Source organism: Syngnathoides biaculeatus, chromosome 14 (assembly GCF_019802595.1).
Source record: "Syngnathoides biaculeatus isolate LvHL_M chromosome 14, ASM1980259v1, whole genome shotgun sequence".
In the NCBI taxonomy this organism is placed as follows: Eukaryota; Metazoa; Chordata; class Actinopteri; order Syngnathiformes; family Syngnathidae; genus Syngnathoides; species Syngnathoides biaculeatus.
The window spans coordinates 24,726,552-24,741,191 of record NC_084653.1 but is presented as its reverse complement, the minus strand read 5'-3'; the positions used below and the strand labels follow the sequence as shown (position 1 = coordinate 24,741,191).

Below are 14,640 nucleotides of genomic sequence, written 5' to 3'. Positions count from 1 at the left end.
CTGACAACCGGCATTGCTTGTGGGACAATGCGGCTGTCTGATTGGCTATTATTGTACGAGTGATTGACAGGTCGGAAAGGTCCATTGGTCCACTAAGTCTTGGTTTGATCAAGTTGACGCGGATTTTTCTTTGTTCAGCAAGCATGTGAATTGTGGGTTCCCCCCCCCCCCCCCAACAACCGTCAGCCATTGATTTGAAGATTTTGGCTGTTTTAAAGACAGACTTTGCAAAGTTGCCACGGCGACCGCAGCCAAGCGACATGGGCCACAGCTTCTATTTTGGTCGCATCAAGCAGCGGCGTCGCTGGTCCTTTGTTATGGTGACTGAAGCTAAAACGTGTTCAAGTTTTTTTTTGTTCTTGGCTTGGTTGTCTACGTTAAACGGTTTTGACAAGTCACGTGGTTTTCCCAGCCACTTTGACTTTCTGACCAAAGGTGGTTCCTTTTTCCGTTTTGGGCTCCAACCTTGAAACTGATTGTGCCGTGCTTGTTTTTTTAGGGAGATCGAGGACGAGACGGCATTCCCGGTTTTGACGGTATTCAAGGCCCTCCTGTAAGTACTCACGACGACCCGCCCTCGTTATGAAAAGTCATCTTAAAAATCAAAACCGTTGACCTGGTCTCTTTCCTCGCGTTTCAGGGCATCCCGGGTCTTCCTGGAATTAAGGTCTGCTGGATTCCGATGACCCATTTTATACTAAATACGAAGTGAACCATCGCCCGAAATTCTTTCCACAATCGCCACATCTGGACTCTTGCAGGGCGATCCGGGCGGCGTCATCGGCATCATTCCCGTCAAAGGCGACAGAGGCTTCCCGGGCACGCCCGGACTTCCCGTGTGTATTTTGGACGCGTGAACATCCGGATGGGGAGGTTGATTTAATGACACGTTGTGTTTCTCAGGGAATCGGCGGACCACCCGGGCCCATCGGTCCTCCGGGACCTCGGGGCTACGTCGGACCCAAAGTGAGTTGTCCCGGTGGAACCGTTTTGAGAGCCGTTAAATCCACACAAGTGTACATTTAAGGCCATTATTGTTGTTATTTGACAGGGTGACGTCGGCCCACCAGGCCCCCCTGGAGAAAAGGTGCAAGGCGGCGTAATAATCTGTCTTTAAATCATGAAGCGTCGTTATTTGAGCGACATATTATCATTTTCTTTTACTCTCTGACAGGATAGCAAGCTGTCCTTTGAGAGTGAGAAAGGCGATAAGGTGAGAATTTCATCATTTATTATTGTTTCATGACTAATTAACCCGCACAATTAAAAAGAAGCACCTGCGTGTTGGCTCATTTTCAAAAATTTATGACTGCAAAAATATTTCTCTTACGCGTACTTTATTTCAACCCGTCAAACATTTTATTAAATGCATGCTTGTTTAATTGCACAGAAACTGTAATTTATAATGACGATCATCATCATCATCATATTTGTTTGAAATTAATCATCTAATATTGTCTCTGATATGGTTCTGTCGATGCATTTATATCACAGTAATGAAAGAATTAAATAAACGATTGTAGAACTAATTCATATTTTGCGTCATGCTTTTATGGCACATGCAACCAAAGATCAATTTAATTATTAGATTCAATTTTCATCTACCCCCTCCCCCCAAAAATATGTATTTTTTCAAATCACAATAAATACTCTTTCATTAAATAACAATTAATTTTTTTTAATTCATTGAAATGTTCTCATTATTTTCTGTATTTTTGGGCGATTTTCTGGCACTGAAATAAATCATTTTAATCATTTATAGTGACTTTATGGTGCACAAATATATTTAAAAAAAATTCTCAGTTGGTTTCGGGGAAGTTCTTCACTGCAATTACAGTCGTACCACTACAATAGTAAAAGTGTTACATTGGTTTCAATGAAAATATTATTATTCCTGGAATGGGTGGCACAGTGGCTCAGCTGGTAAAGCGTTGGTCTCACAGTTCTGAGGTCCAGGGTTCAATCCCCGACTCGCCTTTGTGGAGTTTGCATGTTCTCCCCGTGCCTGCGTGGGTTTTCTCCGGGGACTCCGGCTTCCTCCCACAACCCCAAAACATGCAACATTAATTGTACACTCTAAATTGCCCCAAGGTGTGATTGTGAACGCGGCTGTTTGTCTCAGTGCCCTGCGATTGGCTGGCGACCAGTTCAGGGTGTACCCCACCTCCTGCCCGTTGACAGCTGGGATAGGCTCCAGCGCTCCCTGCGACCCTTGTGAGGATAAGCGGCAAAGAAAACGGATAGATGGATGATCAGGATCGAACAACTCATTTGTGTGCTGAGCCGATGAGAACGTCCGGTCGTGCCTAATGAATTGTCCGGCGGCGGTTGTTTCTGTCCAGGGCGAGCGAGGCTACCGAGGGCCGCCCGGCCCTCCCGGCCCCCCTTCGCCGGGTGTGGACGGCGTCGGCACGGAATTCATAGGACCTCCGGTACTTTTTTCTCACTCAAGTCTCGGACAATTTGGGATTTGCTGCGTGTCACCCAGAGTGTACTTTTCGTGTTTTCTGCATTCTTATCATGTACTCTATTCTGCTCTATTTCCCAAGGGAAACAGAGGATATAAAGGAGAAAAAGGAGATAAAGTTAGTTGTTCTCGTTCATTCCTATTTTAAAGCAACTTAATGTAACGTCATCATCATACATATTGTGACAATCAGACGCAATAATTCGCGATAACATCGATGTGTTCTGCAGGGCTACTGCAATATATCGCTGAACGGAGTGAAGGGTGAGCCAGGCCCGCCAGGACCGCTAGTAAGTTTCGGAAAAACTCATAAATCTTCTTGTTACATGAATCGCACGATCATTTTGAAGTCATATTTGAAACGGGTAATCATGGATTTAAATTTTAAAAAAAATTCTTTTACCTCAACTTTCAATTCCAATCAGTGAGATCAATATTTTCTTTTGTTTTCTTTTATTTTAGGGCAAACCTGGCAAGGAAGGAGATGAAGGGCGAAAGGTAAAAGAAAAAAGAAAAAAAAATTTCAACTTAATGTTGATGTTTTTTTGAATGACGTCAACATTTGATGGCCATTTTTATGTTTCCGTGCCGTATTGAAATTATCGCTTATCCGCAATTAATGCTGTAGTTTAAGAGTGTTTTGCAGGCATATTAAATGATGACGTGCTAGATTGTAAAACTATCAACATTGTTTTATTATTTGCATTCATATCATATTTACCCCCCCCCCCCCCAAAAAAAAAAAAAATCATTTCTCATTCTATCCCACAGGGAGAAAAGGGCTTCTCTGGAAATCCTGGATATCCTGGACGACAGGTGAACAATGCAACTTTTATGTACTCATCATGTATTTAAACCGTTCATTGAATATTTTGATAATAATCTTTTTTTCCTGTCTCCAGGGTGAAAAAGGAGAAATAGGCCCTCCTGGATATGTATGTTACGTTTTTTTTTTTAAATAAAAAATATCACAATTGTCGCATGTTTTCCCTAAATGTCTTTCTCAGCATTTATATTTATTACAATAATTATTATCTTTTCATTGCCATTTTTTTCATGTTTCTTTTTCTTTTTTTTTTTTTAATAGGGTAAAATAAATAAAGTAAGTAGTCATTAATAATTGTAAATAGTAAAGTCCTAACATTGTTTTTTATAGGCAAGCGGGGCCCCCGGTCCTCCCGGTCCTCGTGGTCTTCCGGGGTTACAAGGAGAAAAAGGTCAAGTAGTGCCACAAAAACACAAATATACAAAAGTATATATTTATTAGCTCCCTGAACTGACGTTTTGTCCTCATCCTGTTTTGCCCCTAAAGGTTTTCCTGGACCTCAGGGAGAAGCAGGCCCCCCAGGTAAAAAAAAACAAAACCATGACGTGTTTTCTTATGGAAACACACGCACACAAGTGTGTAAAAAAACGAACACATTGTCGTTTTGTGTTTCAGGACGGTATCTTGAAGGGCCGCGTGGAGAAACTGGCGAGAAGGGAGATGAGGGTCAGAAAGGAGACAGAGGTGTTGAGGGAGAGTCCCTAGTTGGACCCCCAGGACAGCCCGGTCCAGATGGACCCCCTGGACTTCCGGGGATACCCGGTATGCTTTGGGTTTAGACAGCACTCTGACTTCAGGGTGATTTCCACAAAAATGATTCAACCGTAGACATTTGAATCTCAGCACATAATGAGGTTTTTGTGTGTACCCGCAGTTGACCCTAACGAGTGCACCAATGCAAAAGGATCCCCTGGCCCGCCGGGCCCGCCAGGACTTCAAGGAGAACTGGGACAGAAAGGTTTGGACAAATCAAATTTCACTCCGCGGGTTCTGTGATAGTCAGTATTTACTGTACTGTGGTATTTTTTTTTTTTTGTGTGTGCGAATCCAAACAGGTGACAAAGGAGACACTTGCGTCCAATGTGAAGGGTTTGGACCCGCTGGATTGCCTGGCCCCCAGGGCCTTAAAGGGGAGAGGGGTGAGTAAAAGTGCTAAAGGGTCAATGGAAGTGAAACCGTTCAGAAAGGTGAATTTTGTACAATTAGTGTGGGATCAGATCCCATTTCGAAACTACTGGTGGAAATAGCTTTGCGTCTCGATACTGCGACGCTCCCTGCACCCCTTCATCCAACGGGTTACGTTCCAATCCACCCCCCCGAAACACTCACAAACGAAGAAACTTACTATCTGGTCTCCATCCTCACATACTGCACTGTACTGTAGTATGAAAGTGTACCTGACTTTGAAAGGCCAAGCTGGCCTTTTGAGAGTTTTTGGAACATGCAAAGGAGGACGTAGAGTTGGCCGGCTTTTATCTGGTTTTAGTGGTAGCCTAAGTACGTTAGCCCAAGTTCAACATGTGGAGATTGACATGCCGTTGACAGATCAACCGAGAACGCGCTTGTATTTCTTGCATTCTGTTACCAATTGTTAAAAAAAAGGGATTTAAATAGCACAGCGGCTGTTTCCATTCTCTCTCTATCCTAACCACCCGTTATGATTACAATTCCTTCTAACTAGCAGTGGTAGCCTATATTTAATTGGTCGTTGATCTCCAGTTATGTAACTTAAGCCTGTGGTACTTTACAACGGGCACACTGTACATAAGCTTCTTTTATTTAGTGTGACATAATCCCAAAATTTGGACATTCTGCCGTGTCTTTTTGCGCTCTTTCTTCCTGACTCATTCTTATTGGAATGAGTCTGCAGTAACAGTCAATGTGGAAAAATATTCAACACAAGTTACTGTGATTGCTGTGTACATAAAAAAAAAAAAAAATCACAATGGACTAAACCCGAAAAAATACAATGTGAACATGATCTTTACCACGGAGACTTGACCGCAAGCATTCTCCTTTCCATGTACCTCCACTGAAGTGTTCCTTATTTGTCTTCAGGACCTCCTGGTCCAATAGGAAGCAAAGGAGATAAAGGTCATTCTGGACCACCAGGAACTCCTGGAAGACCTGTAAGTAGCATCAACAAGACAAGTACTGCATATGTTTCCTAAGTTCTTATAATTCAACGTGTACTTAGGGGATCAACGGCGTTCCTGGGTTGATTGGAGCACCTGGTGCAGTCGGAGAGCCAGGAGACATATTCATCGCTCCTGGTCTGAAAGGAGACAAAGGCTTCCCTGGTCTGAGTGGTTCACCTGGAGAACCAGGTGTAGATGGATTCCCAGGGAGCGATGGACTACCGGGTGTTCCTGGGCCCAAAGGGGAGCCTGTAAGTATTGCGTTAATGGAATAGTATCAGTAGGTCATATTGAACACTTCATTGTCTTTGACAACCTTGCTTTCAGGGCACAGGTGGCATCAAGGGTGACCGTGGATCAATTGGGGACCCTGGTCTTATTGGCCCCCCCGGGGAAAGGGGTCCCCCAGGTCTTCCAGGCTATGGGCGACCTGGTCTGACTGGAGACAAGGGGAGTCAGGGGATTTCTGGCGTCCCTGGATCACCTGGAGCACCCGGTAAAACATCATGTAGAAAGGCCATAATTAAAATAGCCTTCATGAATTGTCCCAGGGTTCTCACACACACACACACGCATTCATGAATTCACTTTCTGTATTTTACATCTACTAGGTGCGAAGGGTGAACCAGGTCAAGGTGAAAGCATCCCTGGACCACAAGGTGCACCTGGGCCACGGGGAGAACCTGGCAGAGATGGCCCGCAAGGTGAACGATAATCTTCATTCTGCAATTGATCACTTTTTACAAATCCAAGAGTTCATTTGTGAAATTTTGAAAGAATGGACTTAAGTTAAAAAAGAAAAGTGAAAAACATCCATCCATATCATCAGATTATTTTGTTGCTTGCAGGTGCAACAGGTCCACAAGGAGACTTAGGAATACCAGGTTTTCCTGGAGAGAAAGGTGATCAAGGACCACCAGGGATTGGAGTTCCAGGCCCAACTGGTGCAAAAGGTATTTAAACTGGTGCAAAACGTTTTTAATACATATTTACACCAAAGACGTCCAATGGACCCTGATAGAACCATAAGGATGGCCAGAACATACAAACACAAGATATGTTTTATTCACATTTCTAGGAGTCAGTGGAATTCCGGGAGCTCCAGGATTGCCAGGAGATACAGGGAAACCTGGACAGGATGGATTTTCTGGACAGCCCGGCCCACAGGGACAAAAAGTATGTATTTATTTGGGATCCCAAGATAAATGACAGATGAGTAGAGTGATATTCTGCACGACTCTCATGGATTTTGGTTCTGACAATTTAATATCGTGTTTTGAAAGTGTTTTCGTATCCGAACGTCAGTGTCAACATAGCGTCTTTACTACCTGTGACAGGGTGAACCGGGAATGGGGCTCCCAGGCCAAAAAGGTTCACAAGGTCCTCCGGGAATTATTGGCTTCCCTGGAGAGAAAGGTAACGTGGGCTTACCTGGCATTCCTGGGCAAGAGGGCCTGACAGGACCACCAGGACCCCATGGAGTGAAAGGTAACGATGGATGGTTAAAAGAGTAAATATATTCAGTCAATGGCATAAAGTTCAAAGACAAAAATGAAATATATATATATATATTTTGTAATTCGGTCTTAGGTAGCATTGGACACCCTGGACCTCCTGGAGAGATAGGATTACCAGGTGCTCCAGGAAAAGGTTTACCGGGGGCCCCGGGACCACAGGGACAACCTGGAGAGCCCGGTCCATTTGGTAAGTGCAAGTCATGCCAGTCTTTTTACACAGTTGATTGCAATGGATTCCTTGGATCAGATGCCGAACTCGTATTTACCTATAAACATTTCTTTTGTAGGTAGGGTAGGTGAAAAAGGAGAGCGGGGCTATCCAGGTCCCCCTGGCATTGGCAAGCCGGGGCCTCAGGGAGAAAAAGGACTTACTGGGTTCCCAGGAGTCCCTGGTGTAAAAGGACTGCCAGGACCACCAGGTTTGTCAGGAAGGGATGGACTGATAGGAACACAAGGTGAGAAAAATTATATAGCACATATTCCATTTGTTTGTCAGTACACCCGCCGGTGCCACCGCTGATACAAATTTGTATTGGAACTTTCTTTTGAGACATTGTGACTTCACTCTTGTCTTTGTTGGGTAGGTACGAAAGGTGAAATGGGGGTCATAGGGACTCCAGGGTTGCCAGGATTTCCCGGACCACCTGGTTTACCCGGAAATCAAGGCTTGAGAGGTAACGAATCAACTCACAAGACGAATTCTGCTCTTCATCAGCATGTCAGTCTTTCTCTGTGTGGGCTGTAACTGCGAATACCTGGCTTCTCCGTCAAAATATTTGGCTTTTTGAGTGTATGTTTCAGTTAGTTAGCCTTACTAGAAATGAGATCAGTCGCTGTGAGACAGTGGAAAATTACGAGAGAAGTGGGTTGGTTAGCGACATTTTATTAACGTCAATCAACCTGGGTTTAGGTTTCTACTCTTTGCTGTTAAAGACAAAATAAAGGGGGGAAATTTTTGAATGCAGTGGCGCAAGCTGCATTTTGGACATGGGTCTTTGGTACTGCAACATGAATTAATAAAGATTTATGTTAGCTGTAAAAGCAAGTCAGTGTGTTTGACATGGGTCGGGAGAGCGGAGGAGGTTCTGAAGGCCCTCAATCTAGATCTTAAATGTACCCTTCACAGGTGATCCCGGTCTTCCCGGTTTGCGAGGACAAGCCGGAGAGTCCGGACTTAAAGGAGAGAGGGGAGAGACTGGTCTACAGGGACCTCCAGGCAACATGAGTAAAATTCAGATGGAGCACATGAAAGGGCAGAAGGGAGACCTCGGGGATCCAGGTGTGAATGCCTGAAACACCAAAGTTGACTCGAGTGTCACACTTACACACAGATCACAATAAATCCAAATGATGTAAAGTTTACTTGAACAACATTGTAAATGTTGTCTTTCTAATCAGGAAACCCTGGAATAACAGGACAGAAAGGCTTCCGCGGACTACCTGGAGACCCTGGAATGCCAGGAAAAAATGGAGAACCTGGTCTACCCGGACAACCAGGTGAATGATGGTCAATTTCAAAAGTTTCCAATGCAAAAAAACTGCAAAGGAAGAACCACTAAGTTGTGTTTGAACGCTGTGTCTCAGGTCAGAAAGGTGATACTGGTGTTCCTGGAGAACCAGGCAGTATGGGCCCACCTGGGCAAAAGGGAAGTGCAGGCGAGATGGGAATACCAGGTAAGGTGAAATGCAAACGTGGAGGGCGTAGTGTAATTATGTGCAGGTGTGATAAATTCAAAAATGGAAAATTATGATTTTCCTTCCCTATTACGTGCAGGTCCAGTTGGTCCAAAGGGCCACAAAGGTGACGTGGGTACACCAGGCCATCCTGGCTTCAGAGGAACGGATGGAGACAAAGGAGAACGTGGAACACCTGGTGAACCTGGTATAGGTCTCCCGGGATTTCCAGGAGAAAGGGTAATCCTCTAGCTTTATTATTAGCCATCCATCCATTTTCAGGACGAGATCTGAGCATGTTTGGGAAAGCCTGATAAAAGTATGTGCAATTGGTTCAAAGGCCAGACTGCTTATTGTACGCTTCGCTGTAGAGTACTGCTGACATTTACCTGATAGTAGCGTCCTGAAAAAACAAACACACATTTACTGTATTGATACCAACCAATACCCGTTAGCTTTTTTTTCGTTATTAGTGTACTTGTGTTTAACACTTCATCACTTTGTTTTTTTTTTCTCCTAGGGACAACCCGGGCAACCGGGATTCCCAGGATTACGAGGAGAGAAGGGTCTGAAGGGTCATATGGGAACGCCTGGGATGCCAGGACTGCAGGGGACCAAGGGAGACAAAGGAACATTTGGCACTCCAGGTCAGACTTCGGTCTGTTTTGACACCGCCCATAAACAACATCCTGGAATATCTTGACCTATGATGTGTGACCGTATAATTCATGCAGGCCAGCCCGGTGTACCTGGTGAGAAGGGTGCCCCAGGGCTGCCAGGGTTTGCAGGAGAGCCTGGTCAAGCTGGCCGCCCAGGTAAGAAGCAGGTTTATTTCAAACTACAAAGAGAAGCCTGCAATGACATATTGTAGAGATTTACTGAAATTGTTCTCTACCAGGTGAGAGTGGTTTACCAGGACCTCCTGGTCTACCTGGAGAGAAAGGAGAAGCTGGTGTTGACGGAATCCCGGGATCATCAGGGGAGAGAGGAGACCCTGGTCGGTTCCACACAATGATTTTCAACATTATACGTTTCATTTTACATTTTTTTTCTTTTATCAGGACAGATAGAGGAAAGATTCCAATCCTAACCCTGTAGGAAGGCATTGTGATTATTAAGTCAACCTTTTTCTGCAGGTCTACCCGGTCTGAGTATTCCAGGACCCCCAGGGGAGCTCGGTAGCAAAGGTGAGCACTGCCTCCATCGCTAATTCCACTCATTTTGAATGAGTGTAACTGTGAAGTTCTCTCATATGTGTCTTGATCTTCAGGTGACAAAGGTAGCCCCGGCTTCCCGGGCACCCCAGGCTATCCCGGTGTGCCTGGCGTCAAAGGGGACAAGGGATTTCCCGGCTTTCAGGGGCAGCAAGGTGAGCCTGGAGAAATTGGGCTCCCAGGAATCTCTCTCGAGGGTCCGAAAGGAAATCAGGGTGAAATAGGACAACCGGGAGAACCAGGTAGGCCACCATGTACAATGTGCCATAAGCAGGGTTTTTGAACACCAAGGTAATATTGTAGCAGAAATAAAAAGAGTATCTTATGTCATCACATAACAGGAATCATTGGTGCACCGGGACCTTCTGGTGTGCCAGGCAGAGATGGTCAGAAGGGAGATAAAGGAGACCAGGGTCTCCCCGGTTTCCAGGGACAGTTAGGGCAAAAGGGTGACACTGGAACGCCTGGATTTCCCGTACGTAACAATGCTGTTGATAGATCTGCAGTAAAGCGGATGCAAGTTCAATTTCTACTAGTTCCTTAAGTTGAAGACAGCTCTCAGTTATGCATTTATTTGTGTTATACAGGGGCCAGCTGGTCTTCCGGGTGGTCACGGTCCCAAAGGGGAGCGGGGGCATCAGGGGGTGCCCGGTTTCCCAGGTGGATAAAGACGGATCTTGTTCTTATCTGTGAAAAACAACATGTTGCTAAAGCTAAAGCTTCTGTTGCTGTTATCGTTGGTATCCAGGTACAAAGGGTGACCAAGGCGATTTTGGATTCAAAGGGGAACTTGGAGACAGAGGATTTCAAGGAGAAAAGGGTAAGAGGAAAAAAGCAGGGAGTTGAGTTCATTTTCAGTTCCGCTCACTTCTGGATCACGGGGACGCTGTTGCACACAGTATCCAAACTGGGGAGAGACACCCTGAACATATCAACCATCAGTTATTGACCTTTGATGGATCTACATAAAACAAAACGATATCATGCATTTCAGGTGAAGTCGGCCCCCCTGGTCCTCCTGGTCCACACACCTTCATCAAAGGAGACAACGGTCAACCGGGTATCACAGGCTTACCGGGACCGCAGGGGCCAGCTGGGTTACCTGGAAATAAAGGACAGCAAGGTAACAATAAATAATTGATTGATTGTCAAGAATGCAGTTGATTGTGCAGAAATAATAAAAAAAGGAACTGGGGTAATATTTATTTGAGAAATTACGTTCAAATAATCAACCGTAGTCAATAAGGTCTTACAGGTCCTTTCCAGCTCCTTTAATAAGTTTAACTAATTTTTTTATTCATTTGTCCAGGTTTGACAGGTCTTCCAGGGCCAAAAGGGGAAGACGGCCTCCCTGGATATCACGGTCAGCCAGGATCCAAAGGCAACCCCGGTCTGCCTGGGCCTCAAGGTTAGAAATCCGCACGAGTACCGTGTAATGGTGTTTAAAGAAACAACCGTTAACAAAACATGTCCCTAGGACCCAGAGGGTATCCTGGCCCGCCAGGACCTGATGGCGTTCCTGGCCAAGTGGGACCGCCTGGCCCCTCCTCCATGGATCACGGCTTCTTGGTGACTCGTCACAGCCAAACGGTGGAGGTTCCGGCTTGTCCCGACGGCACCTCGCCCATCTACGATGGCTACTCGTTGCTCTACGTACAAGGCAATGAACGCTCCCACGGGCAAGATCTCGGTGAGGATCGAACACGAAAAGATGGAAGTCGTGCTCAGAAGTAGCCTTGTCAGGAAGGTTTTATGCCTTGGGTCTGCAGGCACAGCGGGGAGCTGTCTAAGGAAGTTCAGCCCGATGCCCTTCCTGTTCTGCAACATCAACAACGTCTGCAACTTCGCCTCCCGTAATGACTACTCATACTGGCTGACCTCGCCAGAACCCATGCCCATGAGTATGGCACCAATTACCGGCGAAAGCATCAAACCCTTCATCAGCAGGTGAGACTTTTAACGTGTCGCTCTGGTTCTTCTGTTCCTGGAACATTCTCATGCACTCATTTTTTTTTTACAGGTGTGCGGTATGTGAAGCTCCGGCCATGGTGATCGCGGTTCACAGTCAGACCATTATGATCCCTCCCTGTCCCTACGGTTGGGACTCGCTGTGGATCGGCTACTCCTTTGTCATGGTGAGACGCAACAATATGTATTTGTTGGATTTTGTTGTGGCGGCACGGTGTTCGAGCGGTTAGCGCGTCTGCCTCACAGTTCTGATGTTCTAGGTTCAAAAGATTTCCCCCGCATTGTCTATATGCGCCCTATGACTGGCTGGAACCCAGTCCAGGATGTATCCTTGTTCTTTCCCAAAGTTAGCTGAGAAAGGTTCTAGTCCACCCGTGACCCCAATGAGGATAAGTGATATATTTAAAAAAAAAAAATGTCTCATGGCAACCCCCCAACATAAACTACAAATATGGCGGACCTTAAGGGACAAAACAATACAGGCTACCCACGATATTGCTCATACTCTACATTCGGTACGTCTGTGGTTGTTTAGCACACCAGTGCCGGCGCCGAGGGCTCGGGCCAGGCTCTAGCATCTCCCGGTTCCTGCTTGGAGGAGTTCCGAAGCGCGCCGTTCATCGAGTGTCACGGTCGCGGGACCTGCAACTATTACGCCAACTCCTACAGCTTCTGGCTTGCGACGATCGAAGACAGCGAGATGTTTACGTAAGTCCGGTGGACCATACAATATTGCGCCAATATATAAAATTACGAGAAAAGCATTGACGTGACATGACATTCATGATAGGAATGTAAATTCAAATGTTCTCTTTGTTGTGTCGTGATACTGTCGTTACTATGTCGTTACATTGCGATAACATTGGATTGTGTTTCCCTGTGACTCCAAACGCAGTAGTTACCATACCGTCGTTATATTTTGTCCCGTAATAAATCTGAAGGATTTCTCCTGTGTTCATTTCCAGGAAACCCGTCCCTACGACGCTAAAAGCGGGCAACCTGCGAACGCACATAAGCCGCTGTCAGGTGTGCATGAAGAGGACATAAAGCCCGCCTGACTCGCGACCCCCGCTCACTTTGGCTTTAAAACTTCCGAATGTCCGAGGATGGTGCTACTTCCCTGCATGTGTGAGGGCGAAGGGACCGAGTTTGAACTTTGGCCAACCAGAACAAGATTCCACGACCAAGTGCCTCTCGCTCCGTGCGGAACGTTTCTACTAACAACCAACGGCGCCCGGTTTACCACTGCACTGATTACATGCCCGCTGAACCGGTAAACTAGTGCTCATTTTCAATTGGTCGCTTACGTACGCCAGGTGCTAATGAATCTTTGCTTATCTGCCGTATTCCATTTGCTCTACGAAAGCTAAATCTACGTGTTTATGATAGAGTTATGTTTTTCAACTCGTTTACACACACTGATATTAAGGACGGGACTTGCCACTGACGCCACAACCGTTTGCTAACGCACGACACTTGTAGCAACTATCCCTGTTGTAAATATAATGCATTCCTCGTTTAACATACTCCTCAGGTTATTATTGAGTCTACTTTGTGTGTTATTAAATCCCCTTTTTATTTATGAGATTCACGATGTCGGACTCGAGTGTGTGCGAGGGTTCCGTGGACCCGGAGGTCTTCTGCGCCTTGAGAACGCAGCGCTGAAGATTTAGAATGTGCGTGTTTGGCAGAACACGTCGATGTTGTAATGATGCTTCTCAACAACACAAACAAACACGGATATAAAAACATAATTCATTGTGTTGTTGCTGTTGCTTAAAGGAATAGCCCCGCCGAACAATGAAAAACCTTAATCCGATAGGTCACGTCATACGTACCGCACCCCGAAAATTTGAGGTCAATCCGATATCATTTAATGCCGATTTTATCGGCAATTACGAACTTTCACGGGCGCTGCCATTTTGGCGAGTCACATGACCGGAAAAAACAGGAAGTGACGTCTCACGCGCGCCTCCTCTGCGCAAACCAAATCACGGACAGCGCTGATTTCTCGGATTTATCCTCATCTGGTGAAGAAATAGCGGCATCGGTGGATCGGGAAGACGGAGCAATACGTCCGTACAGATTTGAACCTGGGGCTGTGAAAAAATGGTGAATATTTGGATGGATTTTCGGATCACAGAGTCTGACTCGCTAACTGACCACAACTAGCTAACTAACGGTCGAACGCCGACGGCGTGGAACAATAATTATGGAAACGTTTGACAAAGGTCGCGCAAAGCCAAAGCATTCGTACTCGACGTTGCCGATCGACGTTTTGCCAACTTCGCATGAAGACAAGACAATCAAACGGATAAAAGACACACTTTTGTCGGCTAGAACTGTTGATCGTACCATCATGGTGGAAAATCGAATTGAATTACGGATGGAAGTCTCAACGCCTGCGTGACGTATGAAATCACAAGAAGTCGCATTAATGCTAAAGAAGTACTTTTGTCATCATTAGTTAGCAACATCATAACAATGTTACTTAAAAATGCAGACACTTATTTTACTCTAAAAGTGTTGGTCTTAGATAAATTCGCAAATCTACATGGACATATGTTGTATGCACATATTCCTTGGATTATTTCTATCCGAATTATGGCAAAATTTTGCGTTTCAGTAGCGCATTTTCACGCGTGCGACGGTGGCGCGATGGTGTGATGGTTACACTACAAATCAGCCATGATTTCTTTGGTGACAGAATACGTCGCATTCACGCAAGTAGGTCATGTGACTCGCCAAAATGGCGGCGCCTGTGAAAATTCGTAACTGCCGATAAAAACACCATTAAATGATATCGGATTAATCTCAAATTTTCAAGGTACGGTAC

General features: G+C 45.5%; 1 protein-coding gene across 2 annotated transcripts in view; it reads left to right on the top strand.

The window, feature by feature from the left end:
- The window catches only part of col4a1 (collagen, type IV, alpha 1), a 35,726-nt gene extending 22,335 nt beyond the window's left edge, over positions 1-13,391 (top strand). For both annotated transcript variants that reach the window (XM_061840819.1, XM_061840820.1), the window contains exons 7-52: positions 500-553; positions 641-667; positions 762-836; positions 904-966; positions 1,052-1,087; positions 1,175-1,213; positions 2,343-2,432; positions 2,550-2,585; positions 2,698-2,757; positions 2,930-2,965; positions 3,239-3,283; positions 3,370-3,402; positions 3,624-3,684; positions 3,780-3,815; positions 3,909-4,055; positions 4,168-4,251; positions 4,349-4,432; positions 5,352-5,422; positions 5,491-5,682; positions 5,759-5,927; positions 6,043-6,135; positions 6,280-6,384; positions 6,510-6,607; positions 6,769-6,919; positions 7,022-7,135; positions 7,236-7,403; positions 7,533-7,622; positions 8,075-8,227; positions 8,347-8,445; positions 8,533-8,622; positions 8,723-8,862; positions 9,143-9,269; positions 9,357-9,437; positions 9,521-9,619; positions 9,759-9,809; positions 9,893-10,078; positions 10,178-10,311; positions 10,424-10,496; positions 10,585-10,656; positions 10,831-10,959; positions 11,146-11,244; positions 11,314-11,526; positions 11,606-11,783; positions 11,857-11,971; positions 12,340-12,512; positions 12,770-13,391. In XM_061840819.1, the coding sequence (XP_061696803.1) occupies positions 500-553; positions 641-667; positions 762-836; positions 904-966; positions 1,052-1,087; positions 1,175-1,213; positions 2,343-2,432; positions 2,550-2,585; positions 2,698-2,757; positions 2,930-2,965; positions 3,239-3,283; positions 3,370-3,402; positions 3,624-3,684; positions 3,780-3,815; positions 3,909-4,055; positions 4,168-4,251; positions 4,349-4,432; positions 5,352-5,422; positions 5,491-5,682; positions 5,759-5,927; positions 6,043-6,135; positions 6,280-6,384; positions 6,510-6,607; positions 6,769-6,919; positions 7,022-7,135; positions 7,236-7,403; positions 7,533-7,622; positions 8,075-8,227; positions 8,347-8,445; positions 8,533-8,622; positions 8,723-8,862; positions 9,143-9,269; positions 9,357-9,437; positions 9,521-9,619; positions 9,759-9,809; positions 9,893-10,078; positions 10,178-10,311; positions 10,424-10,496; positions 10,585-10,656; positions 10,831-10,959; positions 11,146-11,244; positions 11,314-11,526; positions 11,606-11,783; positions 11,857-11,971; positions 12,340-12,512; positions 12,770-12,851 (4,551 nt within the window). In that variant the 3' untranslated portion in view covers positions 12,852-13,391. The remainder of the gene's footprint in view (positions 1-499; positions 554-640; positions 668-761; positions 837-903; positions 967-1,051; positions 1,088-1,174; positions 1,214-2,342; positions 2,433-2,549; positions 2,586-2,697; positions 2,758-2,929; positions 2,966-3,238; positions 3,284-3,369; positions 3,403-3,623; positions 3,685-3,779; positions 3,816-3,908; positions 4,056-4,167; positions 4,252-4,348; positions 4,433-5,351; positions 5,423-5,490; positions 5,683-5,758; positions 5,928-6,042; positions 6,136-6,279; positions 6,385-6,509; positions 6,608-6,768; positions 6,920-7,021; positions 7,136-7,235; positions 7,404-7,532; positions 7,623-8,074; positions 8,228-8,346; positions 8,446-8,532; positions 8,623-8,722; positions 8,863-9,142; positions 9,270-9,356; positions 9,438-9,520; positions 9,620-9,758; positions 9,810-9,892; positions 10,079-10,177; positions 10,312-10,423; positions 10,497-10,584; positions 10,657-10,830; positions 10,960-11,145; positions 11,245-11,313; positions 11,527-11,605; positions 11,784-11,856; positions 11,972-12,339; positions 12,513-12,769) is intronic.
- The last annotated feature ends 1,249 nt before the right edge of the window (positions 13,392-14,640 follow it).